Source organism: Neopsephotus bourkii, unplaced genomic scaffold (assembly GCF_033783945.1).
Source record: "Neopsephotus bourkii isolate Nb327-2 ecotype Australia unplaced genomic scaffold, CSIRO-AGI_Nbou_v1 NB_234, whole genome shotgun sequence".
Lineage (NCBI taxonomy): Eukaryota > Metazoa > Chordata > Aves > Psittaciformes > Psittacidae > Neopsephotus > Neopsephotus bourkii.
Window position 1 is genome coordinate 6201020 of NW_026900744.1, and position 24708 is coordinate 6225727.

General features: G+C 51.3%; 1 protein-coding gene across 2 annotated transcripts in view; it reads left to right on the plus strand.

The window, feature by feature from the left end:
• ERI3 (ERI1 exoribonuclease family member 3) overlaps positions 1–24708 on the plus strand; it is a 130539-nt gene that overhangs the window by 76364 nt on the left and 29467 nt on the right. For both annotated transcript variants that reach the window (XM_061345039.1, XM_061345040.1), the window contains exon 7: positions 16513–16612. In XM_061345039.1, coding sequence (XP_061201023.1) covers positions 16513–16612 — 100 coding nt within the window. The remainder of the gene's footprint in view (positions 1–16512; positions 16613–24708) is intronic.

A 24708-nucleotide genomic window follows, 5' to 3' on the forward strand; every position in this document is an offset into this window, starting at 1 on the left:
ACCATGGATTTAATATCACATGATATATCATTACATTGTTACATGGTGACAGATGTAATTGAAATACACTTATTGGAGCCTGGGGTCGTGTTTCATTCAATCACAGCAACACCTCCGGGGGGCAGAGCAGAAACGGCTTAAAAAAACCACATAAAAAGGATCAGGATTGGAAATTGTAATGAAAACAAAGAAACTTGCAGCCTGTTCAGGTCTGGGGCAACTGCTGCTTTGGCTTGTTCTCCATGGGAATTTAGATATGTACAAGTCAGGAGAGCTGTATTGTGGATCAGCTGGAAGAGATAGGCCAGCCAAGTTGAAACTGCCTGCTTAGGGGATGAGCAGGACTTGTGTTATGGACCTGTCCCCAGAAGGCTTCCAGCCATGTTGCAGCAAGTGAGCCTGGGTGCTGTGGACACTATCCTACTGACCTGCCGGCCCTCCTTGGCTCCTTTTTAAAGACAAGTGGAGCTAAAGGTGGTACCTGCTGTTCTGTGGGAAAGCCAGCCAGCTGCTCCCCACCTTCTGCACAATGCTGCCCTTTTTGGAGTCAGGATTCACTCAGATTGTTTGGCTCAGACTGTGCTGCAGAGGGCAGGTAGGCAGCAATGAACTTGGCTCAGGACTGTGGCGCTGGTTGTGTTTCTTCCCATGGCAGTGAGAAGAGGTGACATCTCTCTCAGCTGCGTTATCCTCAGGAGGATCTGCACATGGGCTCTGGGCAGCTGGGGTGAGGAGAGGAGCAGCTATCGTATACCCTCCGCAGAGGTAGCTGGCTGAACCAGAGCCTGGGTAGGGAATGGGCTTGGCTCTCTGCTCACGGAGCTGGGGCAAGGTTTGGGTGCAGAAACATGCCTGCAGCAGCACACAGACCCTTCCTGCTGGCACAAACTCACTACTGGTCCTTCTCAGCATGGTGGTGAGCACAGTGATCTCCTTTTCCTCCATCCCCTCCCCTGCAGGGAAACAACTGTCACCCACCCTTCCACTTCCTCCCAAGGCAAGTGATATTTTGGGGTGTTGCCCTAGGCAGGATAGAGCTGTGGCAAGACCTCAGAGATACAGCATGACATGCTTAATGCACATTAGTTGCTGTCATCGTCAAGTGCTAAGTCTCCTTCTCCTGTAAAGGGAACAGCAAGGGAATGTGGCCTCCCAGAGCTTAGGACTTGGATATACCTGTCCCCAAACCTGCTGCAGGTCCCCAGGGTTGTTTTATCCCAGCAAGACAGTGTGTAGGTGACTTTGAAAATGAAGGTGCTGTATTTAATCTCATCCGAAACAAATGAAGGAGGAAGAATTTGTGGATGGAGCAAAGGCGACTTTTCCAACCAAGAGGGTAATGTCAGTGTGGTGAGCTTGAGACATCTGGATGTTTGCATAATGATGCGCCGGCATCTGGCCCTGCATCGGTAGCTTGGCATTCACACATTCAGCGCAGCATCACCCCCTGCTCCAATGTGTCTGTCCCAGGAGCTGGGTTGCAAACCTTGCTGGTGCTTGAGGGGTAATTTCTATTTTAGGCTTTTGATTCTCTGTGCTCCCTGCTAAAAGTGTTCCCACCCCCTCTTCTATGGAGCCAGCATGCCCATTGTAAGCCCTTGTTTTCCTGGGAGCTGTGGAAATTCATTTCCAGCCGGTGTGGGAGTGCTCTGGCTGGGAAGGCTCTGGCAAGCATCTTTCTTTCGAGGTTAAAAACATAATTTCAGTCTGACCTCTGAGTTTCGGAGCTTTTGTTGGTTTTCTCCACCCCCAGATGGGTTTTGTGTGTGATTTTAAAATAGCCTTCTTCTCTTGGTTGAAGCTAGCTGATGCATCTGCTTCCCATTCGAGGATTGTTGTGTTTTATTAATGCTGTTATTATTCCATTACTGTCATTGTGCTCTTTTATAGCAAATAGCTTAATTTAGTTGAGATACACAGATGCTGAGAGTTTAAGTGAAATCTTCAGCACTTGGTATGCTGGGCACTGAGCAGATATTCCCCAAGCACTGTGGTGTAAACCTTTCACTTAAAAACAAATCAGCTGCTGGGGAGTGCTGGGTGGCGGGGCTTTGGGAGAGGGGACAAGGGGTAGGAGAGTACCTGTTTAGCACCCTAGGGAGGACATTGTAGACAAACATAGCTATAAAGTGCTCAGGAATAAAGCTCCCACTGAGGGTTTCACCCCCAAGATGGGCTGTGGTGGGGACCTCTTCCCTACCAGTGCTGCAGAATAGAGGGAGCTACACTACCACCATTGCCAGGTTGCTTTGGGTTGGGTTTTTAGGTGTGGAGGGGCAGACTGTGCTATTTTCTGCAGCTGAAGCTGCCTGGCTTGTGTGAGAGGTGGGGACTGCTCATGGTGTCATCCCAGGGTGGAAAATACAGTGCCATTGAAACCAGATTAATCTGGTTGAAGAACAGCATGGCTGCTGGAAAGCTGGACTGTGCTGTAAGTAGTTCTTGGGGTAGAGGAGAGAGGCTGAGAAGTAGCATTGATTGGTGCCCAGATGACTTAGGGGCCAAAGGTCCTGTTGTTGGGAATTACTTGGGTGCTTAAGCCTCCTGGGAAGCTGGTGCAATCTGGGCTCTGAAGTACCTTAGCTACTTTGGAAATCTTACCTCTGATTGTTGACAGATGTTCATCTGAAATGGATGCTTCTTGCTCGGCCCCTCTGGGCATACATTAATACTAGTGATAACAATTCTAGATTGCCTCCTACACCACTTTCCCTGCCTCTATCTCTTAAAAATTACAAAGGTAAAGCCAAAACCCTGTTAGCGTCGTGTTATTTGTGCACTTAACTCTTACTGCCTTGGCAAAACCTTCTGTTCTCGGTGCTGTCAGTGCCAGAATTACTTTGTGTGGGGCAGGGAAAGACAAGAAGAAAGTAAAATGGAGCAAGCAGGTACCGCACAGGTTGAGATGATGCTGATGGTGGTGGTGGCTTAAGTGAAGGTGTCCTGTCCACCTGGCCATGGTGGGAAGGGTGCTATGTCCTGGCCAGGAGGTCCTTCAGAGAGCATCCCTGTGCCTTCTCCCTCTCCCACCTGCGCTGTAGGACAACCTAGGCTTCTTGGGGAGTGCTCTCCCCTTCTCTTGGGCCCCTCAGGGACAGCCTCTTTGGGGTACAGCTGGCAAAGACTTGCTTCCTCCCCTTTTTTCCAAGCCTGAGCAAGGAGAGCAGCTCCCTATAGTGTGAAGATGTGTCAGGGAGGAGTGTGCTGGCCCACGCTGCCCATCCCCGGTGTGCACTCATAATAGCTTGGGGGTCCTTGGGAAGTTGTCAGGATCATTTTTTCTCCCTGCTTTGAGGCAGCTTTGTGGCTTTATCTGGCTTCCGAGGCAGCCAGGGTAGCTAACAACATGCACAGAGCATCCTCTGCGGAGGAGGCCCGGTGCCCGCTTTTGCTAGAGGTCTGCTTCACCACTTATGAGAAACGAGTTAACCTCCCTTTGATCTCAGTTCATGGCTAACCCTTTAACAAAGTCCGGGATGTGCGAGGAAATCAATACTCAAGGCATTGAATTTAACACCAGCCATCAACTCAAGCGTAACACACACACTGACTGACTCCGATTACAAGGAGCGGGCTGGTTTGAAGCTTGTTTGCCAGCTCTCTGGGGTGGTGTGAGGCAGCAGCGGGGAGGGCAGGCATGCTCACAGGGCTTGCTGTTGCTCAGGGGGGAGGAAAAGGGACCTGGTGTGCTCTGCCATGTCTTCCCAATCGGCTCTACCTCCTGGTGCTCCCTGTTTCTCTCCTTACACCTCTGATTTGGAACCCTGGGAGTTGTTCCCTGACACAGGAGCAGGGAGCTCGGATGCTGTGCGCGGTTGCTGAATGCCTGTTTGTGTACACATGTAATTGCTCTTTGCTGGTGAGGAGCTGGGGCAGGACTTGAGGCAGGGCAGGTTCTGCTGAGCTGGACAAACACTTGTGGTCCCAACCACAAGTTGAAAATCTGACAAATGCTGCAGGTGGGAAAGGTCTGGCCAAGGAGGGAGATGTAATTGGATTAGTGGAGAACTATTGGGGACACCTTGTTCCGTATATACCAGCTGCTCACTCTTTGCTGGCACATTGGCAGGAAGCATCAGCAGTCCACAGCCAAGCACTTTCTAGTCAGCCCATGAACTTCCTTGTCACATCTCAGCCCTCCAGCCATCTGCTACAGATCTGCTTTCCTCTTGGGGCATTTGTTCTTGCTTGTTCTTATTTCCACCACCTCTAGCCGGAGCTGAGACAGCTCATGTAGGTTAGGGATAGGCTCATGGGGCAGCTGAGGGATGCTGAGAGGGGTGGGATGAATACTGCATGACCCCACGGCTCTGTCCTTGCACCATGGCTACATGAGGGTCATCCCTCTGGTACCCACACTGCTGGGCATGTGCTCCTGGACCTGCTCCTCTCCATGGAAGTGCCTTTTGCTCTCCTGGGAAACATGAGTCGAGGCCTTGAGGACCCAAAGCCCTTCATTTCTGTATCCTCATCTCCTTTGTCATATTCTCAGCACCACAATGCAGTGCTGGGCCCCTCTTTCCAGTCCAGGTAGCCAGTCCTGCCCACCACACCAGCCTGGCCATAGCTGCTGCAGTTCATTCCCCCATACCTCCTTTCATAGCCTCTTCTCAGGACCTTGTCACATCCTCCTCTCAGGTCCCTTTATTCTCTGCTTTCCTGGCCTCTCTCCAAATCAATTCTCTCAGGGCATGCTGCCTGGCCCCTTGGACCATCTCCTTCTGTTTGTTCTTCCATCAGAATTGGGGAGCCTCAATTTTGCTGCCTGCTGCCCCATGCTTGCCTGGTGTTTGCATCCATCAGAGCTCTTATAGGTGCCCCTGCTTTAACCTCCTCAGTCTTAACCCTGACCTGAATCAACAGTCATGAGGAAGAGCTGCTGCTTAGATGATCCAGTATAAACTGTACTTTTGATTAGACAGGTATCATCCCCAGGCACTGCTGCAGCCTTGTTAGCTTGACTCGGTGTTCCCTCGCTGCAGCCATGAGAGGCTCCAGCATGGGCAAGGGACGTGGCTGCTGCCCTTGTAATCTTTATTGATCTTTTCCCCGATGCCTTGTGCATTGTATTCTCTTGTCTTTCTCTTGCTCTTCCAGCTGCCTCTCCTCTGAGCGGCTTTGCATCTTGTGGGAGCGCTGAGAAACTGTTCTATTCGATTCTTGCAGAGCAGTAACCCTCAGAGACAGCAGCAGCTCTGTTGGGCAGGTGCTGTGCCAAACATGAAAGTCTGGGTTTTGCTCCTGAGAGTCTGCTGACTGGGAGAAGGAGGTAAGAGGGAGCAGGAGACATGTTTCTGTGCCCCTGTGACCTGTCCTATATGAGCCAATTTCTCTGCATCATGCCAGAGGTGAGTTCTGGAGCAGGTCATGGATCTGTGTCAGGAAGGTGTGATGGATATGGAGCGTGGAAGGAGTTGTAGGATGTGAGCAGAGGGAGAGATGTATGTGCTAAGACATTCACAGACGTGCATGGAAGGTCCTGCAGGATCACTCTGTTTGCTTTCCCATCCACCACAGCTTGGGTTTTAGGAACAGATTGTGAAACTGAGACATGAACCTGCTGGTGGCTCAGCACCCTGCCGTGCTGCCACCTTCCAAACACCTAATCTTGGTAGTGCTAGGTATTGAAAACCAGAGGGTTGAATTGCCTTGTCTCACACCTGCAGTGTGAATGGACAGGCAGTCACATACCACCTCCACTATGCTTTTCTCTTGGTAACCTGTCCATGAGTCTGCCCTCCGTGGTCCCATCCTCCCCCTATGTGGCATGTCTGTGCACAGCAGCCAAACCATTGCCAGGCATGTCCCTTCCAAGAACATCCAGAGCACCATGTGCTGAGACGTGTCATGTGTGATGCAGTGGAGCTGCTCTGGACAAATGACTTGCTTTTGCACTGGAAAAACTGGAGTCAAAATGTCACACCAGTGTTTCACACAGGAATAAATTGCTCCTTTCCAAGAGGCAGGAGCTCTGTCACTGGGTTTTACTGTGTGATTCCCAAGCAGAACTGTCCCCACACAGTGCAACAAGACAACATTTGGCTTTTCCATCCTGGTTTAGGATGAAAGGCAGTGGCAGAGCATCAGTGTTTCAGTGGGGTGGACATGGTTTCCCAGCCTGTTACAGCAAGAGCGTGCTCCCTGCCAGGAGGTGAGGATGAGTCCTGGAGATGTGCTGCTTCTGCTTCCAGCACGTTTGATCCAGCCAGGCTCTTTCAAGGTGTGTGGAAATGAGCTACAATCTCATCATTCCTGCAGAGGCTTCTCGGAGGAGATAGCGGAAGGGTCACAGTGCCTCGGGAAATCTCCCTCCAGGTGATGTGCCCGTTGCATTTTACAGCAGACAGACAGAATAACCTTTAGGGCATGGTAAGGGGCAGTGTTTTGAACTCCAAGCTAGGGAGCTCATTTCCCTGACACATCATCTGTGCCCCTGCCGCTTCCTGAAATACCTTTGTCCTAATCCATCACTTCCGCAGCTGGAATTCAGAAAGAAAACCTGGGAGCTTGGTCCCTTGTGTGCTACCTGCACAGAAAGCAGCCTCCCCTGTGGGAACACCCCCAGACCCTCCGCCATGGCCAGTTTTGCCTTGGTTTGACCTGCTGTCATCCTGCATGGAGGTGGGGGGCTGCCCCATCAGCAGCACATCTTCCCTGCATCCCAGCCTCCCTGGAGAGGTGCAGTACTTGGATCCTAAGCTGTCTTTTAGCCCCCAGATTCATCTGACATGGCTGTGAGGGGATGAGCAGGCTGGAGCCAGGCTCACTGGGGCACATTCAGGCTGGCACGGGCTGCCCTTACAAACTGGAGGCTCCCAGCACTGTGCAGCACTGGGAGGAGAGCACTGGCTCTCCCTCCTCCGCTCTCTGGAGTAAATAATGGCACTTTTTATTTAGCTATTATTTCCCAGTGGCAGATATCTCCTTGGCTGTCTGTTTAACTACCTTTATCTCACCCTCTTCCTCTGTTTGATATAGTCATAGATAAACAGATACCTTAGTAAATAACATGTTTTTAAGAGGCCGGTGCGATGGTTAACATAATGCAGCAGCTGTTGATTTGTCTTTCACTGTTGTTTTGGGTGGGTTTTTTTTTTTCTTAAGGAAATGCTTTAAATAAGGGATACTTCATCTATTAGAAAAAAAATACACTTGTAGCAGCTGCTAAGCCCATCCATAAGCCTGCTTTACGTTGTATTTGTGATGGGACTGACAGTGCATGGAGGAGCCTGATTATACACAATTCCATTTTAGCAAGCCCTGCGATGTAATTTCACAGGGCGATCAGTGTTTGAATGTAATAGCAGCCTGTGCTAAGGTGTCAGAATATTAAAGGCGCTAATGGAAAAGCTCCCTGGTACACAAGGGGGACAGCATTACAGGAGACGTCGCAGATGGCTGGGCACTAAACTAATGGGGCAGGATCCAAGAAGGGAAAAAAAACGTAGGGAAGGGAGAGCTCACGGGAGCACGGGCACCTGCTTCCCTCTCACACGGAAATTAAACAGCGAGCGAGGGAGAGGCAAGCGTGTGCCTGGGTAGAAATAGAATTGAGGGGGGGAAATGCCCCCTTCAGAAGGGACTGAAGGTTTTGATAGTGAGCCCCGTGCTGGTTTTGCTTGGGAAAGGCATGGGGTTAGATTAAAAGGGGTGTGTTTGCATACATCTGAGCACTGCAGCCATCGCTCACGGCCCTAGGAAGAGAAGCAGGGGGTGATCAGTGGATATTGTTACCCACCCTCGTGTAGCGTGGCAAAACTGCAGCTCTCTTTGGTGGTGGTTAATCTCCAGCTAAATCCAAGGAAGGTGAGATGTGTGCACCTCAGTGCTGCCCAGACAGCTCAGCTCTGCAGCATGGGGCATCTGCTGGGGCCCTGTCATGCCATTTGCTGTCCTCATTTATGGAGGGGCTGATGGTGGGTTTGATTTTGAGGCAGTGCCAATATTTGCTTGTTTTGCAGCAGCATTGGAGAGGCATATTCCCCATCCCCCTGAACTCCCAGTTTCCTTAGGAGCTGCCAGAATAGACTGGTCCATTCTCGTCTGTATGAAGAGTCAACTGTGAATGAGGTGAATCATCCATGAAGTGTGTGTGTGGGTTTCCTTGGTGCCATTCCCAGCTTCCCCTCCCTGCTGGCCACAGTGGTGTGATGGGGAGAGGTTTAGTGCCACTTTTCTCCTGGAGGAGAGCACCACAGGATATCACACGATATGAGCCCATCCTTCCCGGGGCTGGAGCAGGACATCAGCTGTGTGTGGGTACTCCCTGGAAGCTGTCTGCCATGGCATCCTGTGTCTCAGGCACTAACTGGGAGATGCTTGTGTTGGGAGCTGATTGCATGCATCAACATAACCCACCCTGGGTCTTGTAGCCAGGAACACCAAGACACTTGGAGGCAGCCCTGTTCAAACAGACATGACCTGTGGCTCAAGCACAGGGCCACTTGTCCTGGACCAAGAAGGATGCCTGACATGTATTCTCCAGCCCCTTATCTCCTCAGCAGCCCCTGTGTTCCTGCTGCAATGCTCTCCTTGGCCATCTCACCCTGAGCCCAGTCCTCCCAGTCCTGCCAGCAGCCCCTATCCTTGACCTTCTTTCTTGGCAGTTTCTGGCTCTTCTTGTCCCCTCTCCTGGGCCAGCACTGCCTTGTGCACACCCCGTCTATTCCTCAGCCCCCCAGGGACTCTGACCTGTAGCTTTGTTTTGCTTGTGACCAAACCCAGGGCTTTGACCCAGGTCTCCACGGCATTAACCTAGTGTGTCACCAGCAGCAGAGCACACAGCAGTCGAGAACATTTTATCCAGGATAATCCCTAGCCTGGGAGCAAGGCAGAGACTGTTCTTGTTCAAACACAGGGAAATGTGAAGCCTAAACCGCTTGGCACTTTGACACTCCGGAGTCAGGCACACCAGCGTGTTCCTGCTGCAGCCTAAGCCAGGGCACGTGCTAATCCTGCATGGGAGCAGGACCACCTCCCCACTGCCTGACTGAGCCACAGCATCCAGATGCACCGAGGAGGGGGCTGTTGGAGGCTGCAGGGTCTATCCTGCCCCTTCTGAAGTTAAGAGGAGTTTTAACAGTGCATTTGTATGTCCATGGCTCAGCTGGGGTATTGCCAGGACATGGGCAGGCAGAGGCTGCTTAGGCATGTGTCTGTTAGGAAGGAGGGCCAGGTATGAGATCACTGTGTGCTTCAGTTTCTTTTTTGCAGTGCTCCTATCTATAGAGATCTGATGGAGTAGGCTGCTTATTTTAATAAGGAGAAGGCATGTACAGTTATACTGCATTCTCCACATCTTGTCACCTTGCTGCAGTCCCTTAAGCTTGACCTGTCCTCCTCCCATGAACTGGGACACCTCACCTCTGTAAAGCACTTCCCAAAGGTGTGCAGAGCCAGCCAGCTCCAGAAATAGACCATTCACCTTCATATTTGTTTAGTTTACTGCCTGATGTGAGACATAAAGATGTGGCTGTTTTAACCAGTAGCCTTGCAAATGGGCTGAAGTGGACACCAGCTGGGCTTGCCATAGGTTGCTTGGCACGGCCAGGTAGGGCTGGTGAGGTGGCTCGTGTGCTGTGGGGCTCCCTGCTCATTCAGGACATGGGGGAAGCTATGGGTTGTGTGGCACTGCGCTCTGAAGAGCCTTCAAGTGCCATTGTGTTAAGAGATAGGAGCACCAGGTAGGGTCCCAGCACCTTTTCAGCACTGTGGGAGGATTGCGTCCAGCACTCATCTCCCACTGCAGGGGCCTGGTGGTGGCAGGAGTTTCCAAGGGCAGCACCAGACCCATCTGTGGTGTCCCCACATTCGGTGTGCTGACCTCTCTCCTTCTCCCTGCAGCTCTCAGAGGGTTTGTGCTCTGGAGAGAGACATTCCCTGGGTAAGGGCATCGCTCACATCTTCTCCTGCATCCTCCCATGTCCAACCCCCAGCCAGACCACCTCCTGCTTGATGGCATTGCAGATTTATTTGGGAGTGGACAAACCCCCTTCACTTTTGTCATCCCCACCCCTTAATTATTAGCAGAGATTTTTAACCTGAGGGTTTGGTGCGTGCCACTTTGGGCAGAAGTTGTTTCCATGCACCCTGTGCCACTCAGGAGTGTTCAGGGAGGTCGGTGCACTGAGCAGAAGTCATTAGACATGAGTTGTGTTAATGCTGTACCTGGTCAGTCTGGAGGCCCCTCTTGCTGCCGTGTTGGTAAGAATTAAATGCCTCTTATTAGCGGCGCAGCAGAGATCCATAATGCGTGCGGACAGAAAGGCAGGGATGGATGGAGTTGGTGTCAGGGCAGCAATTGCTTATCATGCCTTATCTGGGAATATGAAACTGTATTGCATGACATCCAGAGGCAGGCTGAATAGATATGCCAATTCATCTCGAGCCCGGGCTTTGACAAGCTAGACTGCCCTTGTTGAAAGGCATCAGTCACACGAGCTGCTGGCTGCTTTTCCCTTTCTTATACTTTCTCTCGCTCCCGCGCTCCCTCTCCCTCTCTCGCCGCCTCCCCTCCCTCCGCCTTTTTTTTTTCCTAAGCTTTTTCCACACAAAATTGAAAAGCTTTGGAAATAATAATAATAAAAGCCCCCCAAACTAATACCATTTTAAGTACAGCCCCCTCCTCCCTCCCCAAATGGGATTGATAAGGAACCCCAGTGTATGAAGGCATGTTTAGATAACATTGAGAATATTACAGCGAGTGAGAGAAAGTAGGGGGAAAAGCTTCCTGCCGCGTCTAAGCCGGGAAAGGCGACGGCACCCTGGCTAATACGAGTGTTTAATATTTGATGTGTTGGGATAAAGCAGGATCACCTTCGAATTGAATTGAGTGTCAGAATGAGAATCTATTACTGAAATTCTTGTGTGATTTGACAGCAAAGCAGACGATGTTATTCTTCACTAGTTACCGCAATCTTCTCCCCTACATCACTTAAATATTTTTTTCTTTGCTTGAGTAAACACACATTATCCTTTTTTTTTCCACCTCCCTTTCCTTTTTTCTCTCCGTCTTTTATACTTTCTTTTTTCCTTAAATCAAACCTGCCTCTCGCAGGGCTGATGGAGTAGATTGTTATTTCTTTATTTGTCCTATTAAATGGAATTCCTGATCGTTTAATCCTGCTTTTGTAAGTGATTTAAAAATACTTGAAAAGCTGTGAATGCAGCAGCACTTCTGACTAAACTGCTTAAAAGGGACACGTTACACCTGGGTTTAGCTCCTGCCTCCTGACAGCCAGCAAGGGCTCCAGCACTGCCAGGGCTGAGCATCCCGGGATACATGCCTCCATCCTGCCAGATGAGCTTTCCTCCACACCTTCCAAAGCAGCAGCAGAGCTCTGCCATTGTCAGCCAGAGCTTGGCAAGCTGCCTGTTCATTACCTGCCTCTTCTTTAATTGCATTCAGCCTTGCTGCTAAGTGATTTGGCAGTGGGGTCAGGCCCTCAGTGGTGTTAAATGTGCCTTGTGTCGTGCTGGTTACGTTCGCATGGCAAGAAATCCCAGCAAGAAATACCTACCTCCCATTCCTGAAGTGTTATGCAATTAAAATGGGATGTTGAGGGACCACCCTGCAGTCCTCATGTCCTGGGTGCTATTCAGGGATGACCTCCAAGATACCCCCCAGCCCCAAAACATTATGGTTACTGGGTGGCACTGAAAATGTGTTTAAAAGCCCACTTAGTCATAGACATGGCCTCTTTTTTTCTTCCCACCATACAAAGTAGTATAAAACCTTGACACCTCATCGAGGCAGCAGCAAAATGAGGGGAGTTAGAGGGAAATGCTTAATTTGGGTGGATGGGGAGCACAGCTGATGAGGAGGAAAACACTTTTGCTGTCTCAAAGTCATTTTCTCCATTGTGAAAATGTCAGGGGGGTCAGCTGCGATGAGCAGGCTGCTGTGCCCAGCCTGATCCCAGGGGAGCACAGCTGGTACCTGCTGCTTGCCTGAGCTAAGGGAGATCTCTCTTTCTATCTCTTTAAAAACATGTTTTTCTCAGGTGTCTCTTTGAAGTTCTTAACAGAACTTTCAGCACAAAACACCACTTTTATTATCCTTTAGTACCCACCCTTCAGCATCTTCTCAAACCACTGGGCCACTTTGCTCCTGGGACGATTTTTTCCAGAAGGGAATATTTTCTCCCTCCCTGAAAGTGCCCATATTAATGTTAAAGCTAATGTTAAAGCAGATGAAACATGTAAGGCATCTTGGTACAACATCAAAAGCAGAAAGGTTGCCAGGCTGGACAGGGCAGGAGGAAGCTCTGTGCTGATCCTGGTGGGTTTTGCTGCTGTGGTTTGTGGACATGCTCATGCTATTGCAAAGCACAGAGCCCCTCTTCCCTTCCTGCCCTTCAGCTAGAGCACCCAGGGTGCTGCAATGCCAGCAGCTTTAGCGGAGCATAGAAGGCCTGGGGCTGGTGGAGCAGATCACAGCATCCACACATGTGGAAAGGACAGAGCTGACTCTGTAGCATCAGCACATCACCCTAGCAGAGCTCTGACAGCTCTGTGAGGACCAGCCATGTCCCTCCCAGTGGATACAGGAAGGATCTGTGGGGCTCCGCATGTAAGTGAGCATCCTGACCTCTGCACAGGTGCTCTGTTTGCATGATGTGGGATGTTAAATCTTGCCTTAATGTGACTGCCAAACACCAGTTTTTGTGAAGTGTGCCGGGCACTTCCCCATAAATAAATGATGGAGCATTATTCAGTCCACTTAGATCAATACATCAGCTTGACAAGTTCCAGTTCTGGGAATTTTCAGACCCCCTGGAACATCTTCTCTGCAGCTGTGCTGCTTATAAACCATGGTAATGTAGCCCAAACAAGCTCTAGGGAGCAGGGCATCAAGACTTGACTGTGTTAGTCCTGTTACCTTTTTGGCCCTGGTATTGCTGGGTATTGCAGCAAGGGCAGGCAGGGTAAATATAGTGCCAAACTGTCCAATGCCTGTATTCTCCCCCTGCAAGCAGCATTGTATCACTGCCCAGCCTCACTGGTGTGCCCTTCACACACAGAAGACCATCTTTGTTCCCCAGCACTACCAGAAATGGGTCCTGGAGCTCTTGTTTCTGGCTCTTTGCAGACTGAGGCAGATGTGTCACAGCCACCGGGAAGGTCTGTGGCCCAGTGCAACAGGAGGATGGTTTCAGACCCATTTCACTTTACTTAAAGCCAGCCCAAGATGATGCGGTTGCGCTCACACAGCATCTCCATGCCCCACGCTGCTGTACCCCATTTCTTATCCCCACTTCTGGTTATTTGGATTTTCTGGAGGCTATGTGAGGACCTACCTCCCCATACCTGCACTTGTAACAGGGTGCTGGCTCTATGCATGGAAACACTTCATGTTTCTAATCTGCTGCTCTTAGCTCACATTTATCACAAGAGTATCTGCTTCCTTTTGAGTCGAGATCCCTGCATCAGGGACCCAGGGCGGTTTTGTCTGTGAACTGCTGTGTATGCCTATGGGATTGTATAAGTAAATAAATATAATTAATAATTACCTGGCTTCAGAGCAGCATTGGCAGGGAGGTGAATGTGGCCTTCATAGAATTACAAACAAAATCAGGATAAAAAGGAAGACCTTTCTGGGAGCTGCTGCAAATGGAAATAATTGTGTTCAACCTGCTTGAAAATTACTCTGCAAACATCATTTGGGCGGTTGGTAGCAGAACAGAGGCATCGGGTTTATCTGTAAATCATAATTTTGACCAAAACCATTTAAAAATAGCTTTTTTGATAAAGCTGACTGCATTTTCTGTCAATTAAAATGCAGATAAAAATAAAACACCATAGGGTCTTGGCCCTGCTTCAGTGTCTGACCTAGAAGGGAGCAACCCAGTCCCTGCAACCAGGACTGAACCAAAGGGAGGAACAAATTATTGTCATTTCCTTGCAGAAAGGGTTTCATCAGGATGGGTTTTTTACATCCTTTGGCTTGCAAGCAGACCAGGAGCATCCCAAACTTCCTCCTGGTTTGCCATAGGGATCAGTGCTGTAGCAGGGGGCTACCGCAATGCCAGCGGATGTGGTGGTGGAGCTGGTGTGAGAGTGGCTGTGGTTGGCACTGGTGTCCCAGTGGCAACCCCGGCGGGCTGGGGAGCCTCCGGCACTTTCTGCTTCGCTTTAACAGTCAGAAGAAGAACTTTCCTGTTTAAAGATTAAACGCTGTGTTGAAATATTAAAGAGCAAAGCTCCTCGCTCTTGATTGTGCGGCTGCTGCCGGCAGGCGGCTCGGAATTGCCAATTTTAATTAAAAAGCTTGTATTTTCCAATGCAGCCCAGTGATGGCTCCTCCTTCCGGCTGGGGCTGCCTCGCCTCTCCCCTTGGCTTCCCTTCACCTCTGCCTGCAGCACAGCGATGGTCCCTGCCAGCCCCGAAGTGCGAGCAGCCTCGTCTGGGACTGATCAATGCCCCTGGCACTTCCTTCCAAAACCCCAGGAAAAACAATTAAAACCCGATCGATCGTGCAGGCAGCTTTGAATATGCATAAGTGCACACTTGACCTTCAGTGGTCAGGCCAACTTCCACCCCGGCTGCTTAGCGAGTTTGCTCAGGTATTGCGGCTGTACCGAATGACCTTGGTTAGGAAAGCAAAAAGCGATGCGGGGATGGGTCTGGTGCCAATCCTAGGGCCAGCTCCCTGCTGGGGATGCTGCTGCGGTGCTGGGGTAGGCAGGCTGGGCTTGGCATGAGCACCCAGCTGTAAGGAGCTTTCCAAAGCTGTCCCCATGGCTTTCCTGGGATCCTGACAGCCTCCTGCTGTGCTCCCCTGGTTGGCCAGGGCCTGAGGGATGTGTCTGTGCTGGAGAGGCAGCCTGCAGTATGGTAGCTCAGAGCCTGCCTTGTCTCTGTGCAGGGACAGCCTTGCTCCCTCTTGGTGTCCTCCCCTGAAGCCTGTGGGGACACCCCTTCTGCAGGGATGCCTCAGTGCTGGCGACCTTGGGTCTGGACCTGCTGGTGCTGAGTGAGGACCTTACTGCGCTATGCCTGGGCTTGCTTTTTGGGATGAAGCCCAGGAGAGGGAGCCACATGCGGAGCCACTGCCATCATCACCCATGGCCACCCAGCAGGCTGGCGGCAGGGTCCCATCCTGCCCTTCAACCCAGGCTCCCCCCATCCACCTGCATCCCAGCCATGGCAATGAAGATAGCAGAGCGTGTTTGTTGAAGGCAGAGGAAACCTCCCCGTTGTGTACACAAAGTGTAATTTCAGTGAATTATGCACAGACTTAATTAGGAGTTTTAATTGCTAATCATCTCCCAATAGGATTAGCAATGCTGTCTATTAATTATCTGTGGAGCCCTCTGTTTTGCTAAGGCAGGAGTAACAAAGCAGCGTGAATGGTTACGTAGGCTGGTAATAAATTAACTCCCCCAAGCCCCATAGCTCCCAGGGGGCTGCGAGCCCTGCCTGTGCTGTGCAGAGCAGCAGGTAGTGGGAGCAGAGGGACGAGCAGCAGGTCCCGGTGGCAGGCAGGGGGGTGATGGGCTCTGGGGGTACCACTCAGCCCTATTCCTGCTGCAGAGAGCATCTTTCCCGGTCTCCCCAGCCTGTCGGTGATACCCCGCCGCGCTGTGGCTGTTAGGGGTTAGGGATGATCCCCGCTGCAGGAGGGAGATAGGGGCTGCTGGATTGACCTGATCTCATCTGGGGACAATGGCCCTCACGGCAGCAGAGATAGCGCCAGTGTGAGCGACGCTAAGCCCACGCACCCTTCTTACTGCTCACAATGCGGCGCTGAGCTTAATTCCTGCAGATGAAGAAGATACGTGGCTGTCAGGCTGTAATTACAGCCGTACGTGTGACACGGGTCCTGGCTGCTTTTATGCTTGCATTGTCCGGTGGGGTTTTGTGTTGATCAGGCTCCCAGCTGCTTTGCTCCTGTGGAAGCCCTGCAGGGATGGAGCAGGCTCCCTCTGGCCAGGCTGCGGGCTCTGTGCAGTGGGGTGAGCAGTGCTGGCTTCCAGTGGGGTTTCTCCCAGTGATGGAGAGCCCTGAGGCAACTGTGGTCTGGGACTGGGAATGAGAGGCGAGGCTGGGAGAGCTGTGATTGCTGCAGGCAAAGGGAGCTGCTGGCCATGGGCACCCCTGACTCCTGCTGCTGACCCCATCCGTGCTGAGGCAGGAATGGGGAGATGGTGCTGGAGCAACCCAGGGACATGCAGGATGAGCTCACAGGCCCTGGCTCACCCCAGCATGGCAAAGGTGGTTTTGAGTGATGCCAATCCAGCACAGTGCCCAGCAAACCTCCTGAGGGTTGTCACCTCTACAGACCACCAGAGGCCTTGCACACCTCTTCTCTGAGGTGCATGAGGTGGGACGGGGCAGGGTGAGGGTGCTTTGAGCTCAGGAGAGCTGCTGCAAAGGTGATGTGCGGGTCCACACTGAACACAGCGAAGACAGACCCACACCAGTACCAGGAGCAGCCAAGCTTGAGCAAGTACAACACGTGTCTGCACATGGGCTGTGCACCCATCTCACCCTCTGCTCTTCTCTTCCAGGCTTACAGCTTTGCCATGGGGAGTTGGCCAAAGAATGGGCTCTTAGACATGAACAAAGGACTGAACCTACAGCACATAGGAAGGCCTCACAGCGGGATAGGTGAGTGATGCCGCCCCGTGCCCATCTGTCCCCACAGCTGCTGCTCCAGGCACTCAGGATGTGCCTCTGCTCCAAGAGCTTGTCCAGGCTGGGGTGCTGAGAGCCAGCCAAAGGGCTGTCGGGTCTCCAGGTGGTGGAAGGGACAAAGATGTGTCAGGGCAGGATGGGCATGCAGATGAGCTCTCCATCCCTGAAACATCCCAGTGCGCCAAACACACCTCAGGCTGGGGAGCTGCTCCCCTCCTTGGCTGCTCTGGCAGTGCTTAGGATGGTGTGGATGTGGGCAGCACAGGGGTTGCACAGTGCCTGGACCACAGGGCAGGGGTCTCCAGGCTGGTTGGGATGCTCTCCCCATTGGACCAGTCCTCCAGCTGCTCTAGAAAGGACACTCTGCAAGGCAGTACAGCCTCGGAGCTGACTGGAAACATGTTGCAGAGTGAAGATGTGTGGCCCCAGCTGGAGAACTGAATCATCACCCCGTTTGCTCACATGTGATGAGTTTCATGGTCCCACAACTGAAATAACCATGCATGGTGGCAGAGCTCCATGTTTCCCCTACCTCCTTCACAGCAGGGATCAAAGTGACATGAAGATGCAGACCCGGCCTGGGACACTGAGGCCATGTATCTGCCTGCTGCTTAGCGCTGGGGGCACAGAGCTGGGACAGCAGCAGGCTGTGGTATGGCAGGAGCTCAGATTTACTGGGCTGTAGGCAGGGCTATAACTCAGGGCTGCATCACTCTTGCCTGTCTCATTTCTCTGTGGGGTGTTGGATCACCTCTTGGAGAGCAGCAGTCAGGTGTTCCCTCTGCCTCCCAGCCCTTCATCCACAGTGACGTGTGGCCATTAAAGTTTGCAAGGAGGTAAGATTTACTTGGAAAAGTCGTTGGCTACCTAGGCCTTGAGGAGGCTGTTTAATATTGTTTCAAGACTCCAACCATTAAACTCTCCAATCAATCCAAGTTAAGGAGATGAATTATTTAAAGCTCACCAGCTTTTAATTAGCAAGCTCCTTTTGAACTATGGATCTGGTTGCATTATTGACAGAGGTAGCATTAAAATTTGCTTCCTTGCCTGGGAGCAGATTTGCCTTGCTTTTGTGCCATGTTGAGGAGACCATGGGGAGGGAGCAGGGACTGTAGGAATTGTGTGTGCATGTCCTGCTGTGGGTGCTTGGGCTTTTCCTAGGGTCTTCTGAGGGATGCAAGGTTGGTTTGTGCCTCATCTTCCCTCATTTTATTTACGGCAGGAGCTCTCTGTTGCTGTCTTCTCTTGCTCTGACAAAGCGTCCCCAGCACTGGACTATCATCTGTCTGCTGCTGGTTTCTGCCTGTGTTTATCTCAGTGCTGTTGTCTTGCACAGCCTGATGGAATGCAGAGAGATGCTGTTCATGTCTCTCCCCATTCCAGTCCTTTAGGAGGGTTTTGCATCTTCATTTCTGCCAAACTCCCTCTGTGAGGAGCACTCCCAGCTCTCCCCAGTACAGCGTAAACCACAAGCAGATTGCCCATGTCGAAGCAAGGCCCAGCAGCCAAGCTCCCTTCTTGCAGCACTCCATCCCAGAGGCAAACCTGCCTTTCACACACTCTTTGAAGGGGTTTACATGGGTGCTGTGAAGGATGCCACACCAGCAGTGTGACAGTCCCCATCTCCCTGGCACTGCCAACAGCGCACATGTGCCCTGTGTGTTGCAGCCTGCTGGCTGCTCCATTTGGGCTGGGTCCAGAGCAGCTCTGCTTTGCGTATCAGTGATCCTCTGCCTGCCTGTAGAGGTGGCAGCCACTGGCACCCTGTGTCTGGTGCCTTTGCCACAGGCTGAGCCCCTGGGAGTGAGCTGAGGGCATGGTTCATTGAATGGCAGCAGGGAGAATGGCTTCTCCTCCTGGCCAGGTTGCGAGCCCCAGGCACAGCTGCTGCCTGCAGTGTCAGTGCTGCTGGCTTTGGGGCTTGGAAGCCCAGTGTTCCCCCTGGGATAAGGCTCGGAGCAATGCTGGTGTCTGGAGAAATGCCTTGCCTGGCATTTTATCAGGGCACCAGCCTCCTGGCCTCCTGGCCACTTTGTTTCCCAGCCTGCTGGCTTTTCAGCTCCTGGACGTGGATCAAGTGCTGGCTCTAGTGACACCCCAAGAGGTCCCCAGCCCAAAGGCAGAGGAGGTGTTGCTCACTGCAGAGGAGGCCTGGCTTGCTTGGGTCTGGCTTCGTTGCTTCATCCTGGAGCAAGCGTCAGTCCTTCACAGCTGAGTCCTTCCATATTGGCTACTGAAACTGGGCACAGTCCTCCCAGTTGCTGACGGTCACCCTGTGACCTGAGCAGTCCTCACCACTCTCCTCTTTCATGCTCTAAACTGCTCTTGCTTCAGGACTGGTAAGAGCCATCCCTTTCCCTGCACAAGACTGCCTTTCTCTTCCCTCCCTGGCTGTAAGGGGCCTTGCTCCTGACTCAGCCCTTCTGAGCAGAATAAATGACCCCTCTAGAGCCTCCTTTTCTCCTTTGGGGTCAGATGTGGGGTTCAGCAGGGTCAAGGGAAGTTGGGGAGCTGAGAAGGGGCACCCTGAGATATAACCAGGGACAGCCTCTGATTTTCATGTCCCTTATGGGTCACTGATATCCAGAAGTCTGCAAACGGAAGAGTGTTGAGAAGGGAACAGCAAGGACATGTGTTAGCCAGCCACACCACTGTCAACGAGTACCGTGCCATGTAAGAGAGCATCCTTTCCTGGCAGCACTGGGACCAGTCTGGGGGGATGCAGGCAGTCCTGTGAAGCCTCAGCTCACTCACGCAGGAATGTGCAACACGATATTTCCCTTCAAATATGGCAGAAGAATTTCAGTGGATGGCCACTTGCTTTTGCAAGCAATTTGCAAGGAATTTTGCTGCCTCACCTGGCCGACTGTGTGTTGCTTTATTTTCCAATCACTCTCAGATTCACTGGCTCAGTCGATACCCACTCCAAATCCCTGCAGTCTGCATGTTTGTGGACCAGTCCCTCTTCATGCTTCACCTTATCCCCTTCATCTTGTTCAAAATCCAGGGAGTGCAGGGTATTTCTGCCCTATGGATTCCCTTTGGGCTGAATGTGCCCCTGAGGGCCACACAGGACTAAATGAGTGTCAGCTCTAGCATGGACTGTAGGATCTTGGGGTGAGGAACTTCTGGTTTTCTTGGCCTTTAACACTATGAAGTTGAGTCTTGCCAAGAAGCTGTACCTCTTACAGATGTGTGTGTGTTGCCATTCTTAAAACATGTGTTTGAGGCACCGCTTGCCAAAAACAAGCTGCAGCTTCTACTAGGGTTGTTGGCACTCTCACGCAAAGACCAGCAGTCACTGGCTCCACACAAGTCTTGCACTGGGGTCTCGCTACTGAGTTCCAGACACTGATATAAATCAGAATTAAAACCCCAGGGTTTAGTTGTGATTGAAACCAGCCAGCACATCACCCAGATTCAGCAATTTATTTTCTTATATATTTGCCTTTTCTTTTCACCTATTTCCCTAAAAAAAGGTCAAGTTTTACCGACCAGCACCTATCAAACTGAGTGCTGCTCTTCTTAGCACTGCCCAGTTGTTAAACCTGGTTTTCTTTTATTTATCAGATACTCTATTTTTGCTACATTTATTTTGATCAGTTACATAGCATAATATGCTTTAGTCTTATTTTTTAGATATCCATTATGATAGAAAAATGGGGAATTACTATTTGTTCTTAAAGAGGTGGTGATTGAATTATTTTGGGTAAAGATCTGAATGCCATGCTGCAGTACCCCATCAGTAGTTTGAATTGGTTTTATTCATAAAATCCTGTTTCCCTTGCGTGTACTCGATACAGAAGGAAAAGTGAATTTCAGAATCCTTTCTAGGTAAGAACGCCTCATGCATGAACCCGAAGCAAGAGGTGAGCTGAAGCAGTGTTTCTGGAGAGCCCCAATTCAACATTTCAGCATTAGTACATCTTGTCCTCTCCCACCTTAGTTTGGTGGTTTGTTTGTTTCCCTGATTATGAAAGGATAAAAGGCACACTTCCTCCTTCCCCCCCCCAGTCCTTGCTTGTTTCTCAGCTCTGAACAAGCCAGTTGTTGAAGTGAAAATACACTGAAAAAAACAAGAAGTTTCTAAAGCTGCAGAAGTAGCTGCTGCTGTGGGGGAAGTTTTTCTCATTCAGCAGCTCTGCTCAGGTGCATTGACTGTCTGTAAAACATGATGCTACTGATCTTTTAAATCTGATTGAGTTTAACTGGATCTTTAAGGTTCAGGCTTTAGCACACACATTATTATGATTTTAGATTTAGTGCTAAATGTCTGGTTTGGGGTTGTTCTTTTATTTCTGCGGGAAAGAGGGTTCCCAGGCTGCTGTGTCTCTTGCTGGTGAACCCACACTCCCCATCCCAGGATTGCTGGTCCCATACCAACATCTCTCTCAATACGATGCCCTCACGGGGCTGTTTTTTACACCAGCTGATGTAATCCTGCGACCCTTGAGCCTCTGCACAGGGCTTCACCATCTTCCCTGTGCTCACAATCCCCACGGTCAGGGCTGTGTTCACTCCATGAGGATCTCTACCATGCCAAATGGAAAAGCCCTACCTGCCTGGGCAGGTCAGCAGCCCATGCGGTGAGTGACCCAGCAAACCACCATGCCTTCCTGGCTCCATCTCTCTCTTTTCATTTACTGATTGGAAATCTCGGAAGGTTAGGGTGTGATATTGTTCCTGATCCAGAGCATTAATTAGGCCTCGGAAAGAAGAAGAGGAATCGCGTGTTTTTAACAGTGAGGTTAATGGGATGCTCGCAGAGTAGACAGTTTTAATGAGCTTCAACTCGATGTGCAGTGAGTTTACTCTTTGTGTTAAAAGGGTCACACTGCAGTAGTTTGATGTGGATTGTCTCCTGGCCCCCGGTGTCATAGGTGAGCGTCTGTCAGAGTCCAGTCAGAGCACATTTACATAGTGACACGATTCTAATTAACTACCTCGAGCTGCCACCGCCGCGGGGAGCCGGGCCAGCGCTGCCGGGTGCCTCCTGCCCAGCACAGACATCCACTCTGCCTGCTCCCATCCTGCCAGCACCGGGCTGCTCTCCGAGCTGACATTGAAGGAGAGGGCAGCAAGGGACACGCTCGCTAAGTGCGGTGGCACGTGGCGTGCCACCCGCTGTAATGGGGGCCTTTGGCTGTCAGCACTGGCTCTCCCTCACCGGGAGCTCAGTGGGAACTGATGAGGCTTTGCCTCACCCTGCAAGGTGCTGGGAGCGTGTAGCCCTGGCAGCTTGCTGGCTGTGCTTCAGCCTCTTCTCGCTCTTCCTTGCTTTCCTTTCCACTCTCAGTTTCCTGCCTCTCCCAGGCATCTGTGGGATCCTGTCACCACCTCATCTGCGGTGGGGCAAGTGGGACAAGGGGACAGGGACAGCATTTTGTGAAACTCCCCTCCAATTTTTGGATCACTTTCCATCCCACCCATATGGCCCTGGCTGGCAGAGTCAGTCGTAGAATCATAGAATGGTTTTGGTTGGAAAAAAGCTCATCTAGTCCCAAACCCCCTGCCCTGGGCAGGGACACCTTCCACTAGACCAGGTTGCTCCAAGCCCCATCCAGCCTGACCTGTCTTCCTTGTCCCTTCCAGGGGATGGGAGAAGCATTAGAGAACCCCATGCTCCCCCAGAGCAGACATACCCTGTTCTTCTTCAGCTATTGCTTTCTCAGGGGAAGTGTCCTGCAGCTTGGTGCCATGCCTAGGGCAGTGCCATTTGTACCATACCATCCTCGGATGTTGAGAGCAAGAGCCAAGCAGAGGACTCACTGCTACAGAGTGGGGCATGGGGCTGCTGCCCTGCACACAGCAGAAGGGGAAAGCCCAAGGCAGAAGGGGAAAGACTCTGAGTTAAATAATTAAAAGAGACTTAAGTAAAAATCAACAGAAATGTCACCAAATGAGCAGTGTCATTCTGAATTAGCGCTCGTAAAGGTCAGGCGGATCCGAGCAGGTGGAGTGGCTGTGATGTGCCGGGTGTCACAGCCAGGCAACGTGTCCCAGCGTGGACCATGGAGATGGGGCAGCAGGCGGGTGGCAATGGGTACCACCACCACAAGCAGCAGCCCTACATCCCCAAGGAGGGATGGGGAGGGAGCTGTGGCCGGGGCCGGCCGGTTAGAGGACACGCGTCTGTCAGAGTCCAGTCAGAGCACATTAACGCGGTGACATGATTCTAATTAACTACCGTGAGAGGTGTCACAGCTGGAAAAGCAGTGAGCGGAGACAAGCTTTTAAAAAAGGAAAAAAGCAATGTGACAGTCTTCTTTTTTTTTTTTCCTTTTTCTTTTCTTTTCCTCCTTTTTCTTTTTTTTTTTACTCGTGTGTGCTCTCTCCCCTCCATGTGGGAGTGGATCTAAAGATAATTAGGATGTCTGGCTGCCTGGGAACCTGAGCCGGGGCTCTTTTGCTTTCAGTCATTTAAGTTTTCGACATCTCTCTGAAGGGACTTGGTGGCGCAGTGGATTACTGCGCGCCAGAGTGACAGAACACTCTTCTAATCGTAAACCCTTTTTAGACAGAATTCTGCTCTCCCTTTTTCCCCGGGAGCAGCGGGGGGTATGTTCTGATCACTGCAGCTCTGTTCCCGTACATGCTACAATGGGAAACTCAAGGTCTTTCAGCTGTTTCCTGCAGTTAACAAAGGAGGCACAGAAGAAAGAAAGGAAGGATGATTGAGTGTTTGTGTTGACTGCACTCACCCCTCCGTCCTACCCTGCCAAAAGTTGGTCCTGTGCCCGACCCCGCTGCCTGCTGGGGGTTGCGATGGGCTCATCACGCCTTGCTGCCCTCCTGAGGTCTTGCTGTCCCTGGGGAGAGCAGCCTTTGGAAGGGAGGGTAAGATGGGCTGTGGGGCTTTGATGGATCCCATGGATACTGGGGAAAGCAGGATTCCCTGCACCCCCAGGAGAGGCAGGAAATTGAAAGGGGAAAAGAAAGAGCAAGAAGAGGTTGAAATAAAGTTGAGGTACCACCATGCTCCCCTCCCAGCCCCAGGACAGGCAGATGCAGTGCCGGCTCGCCTGGGATGTGTGGGAAGTGGACACAAACTCCTCTCTTCTGGGTGGAAGCAGTGATGTTTGCAGCACTGGTGTCAGACTGGATATAAGGGGGATTTCTGGATTATTATCTTAGTGACCAGCAGATCAAGGGAGGTGATTCTGCGCCTCTGCTCTGCTCTGGTGAGACCCCCACCTGGAGTACTGCATCCAGATCTGGAGTCCTTAGCACGGGTAAGACATGGATCTGTTGGAGAGGGTGCAGAGGAGGCCATGACAATGATCAGAGGAATGGAGCATCTCTCCTATGAGGAAAGGCTGAGAGAATTGGGGTTGTTCAGCCTGGAGAAGACTGCAGGGAGAGCTTATTGCAGCCTTTCAGTACTTAAAGGGGGCCTATAAGAAAGATGGGGAGAGACCTTTTAGCAGAGCCTGTTGTGATACAATGAGAGTGATGGTTTTAAACTAGAAGAGGAGATTCAGGCTGGATGTGAGGAAAAAGTTCTTTACAGTGAGGGTGGTAAAACACTGGCACCGGCTGCCCAGAGAGGTGGTGGATGCCCCATCCCTGGAGGCATTCAAGGCCAGGCTGGATGTGGTTCTGAGCAACCTGGTCTAGTTGAAGCTGCTCCTGCTCATTGCAGGGGGTTGGACTAGATGAGCTTTGAAGGTCCCTTCCAACCCAAACTATTCTGTGATTCTATGACAAGCCCAGCTGCAGATCAAGGCAGGTCTGTCTCAAGACTCAGACCTGGCTGACCCACATCAGGACAGCACTGCCGTCATCCTGGAGCTGCCCTATAACCCATTTCCTCTGGATTCTGGTTTTGGAATCAGCAGTGGGGACTGTCTCCTTCAGTAGATAAAGCAGATCTGCTGTCCTTCCCTTCCTCCTTCCCAAGCCAGCTGTGATCCTCAGCCCAATGCCTGGCCCAGTTCCTCTCCCCAAGAATAAGAAACCTCATAAATGCATTTCTCACGTCACTCTAAACTGTTGTTGGCATAGTGGGAGCGCAAGGAGAGGCCATTGGTTTGCATTATGTGTGCTCTGTCTTACCAATCAGCCAGTCC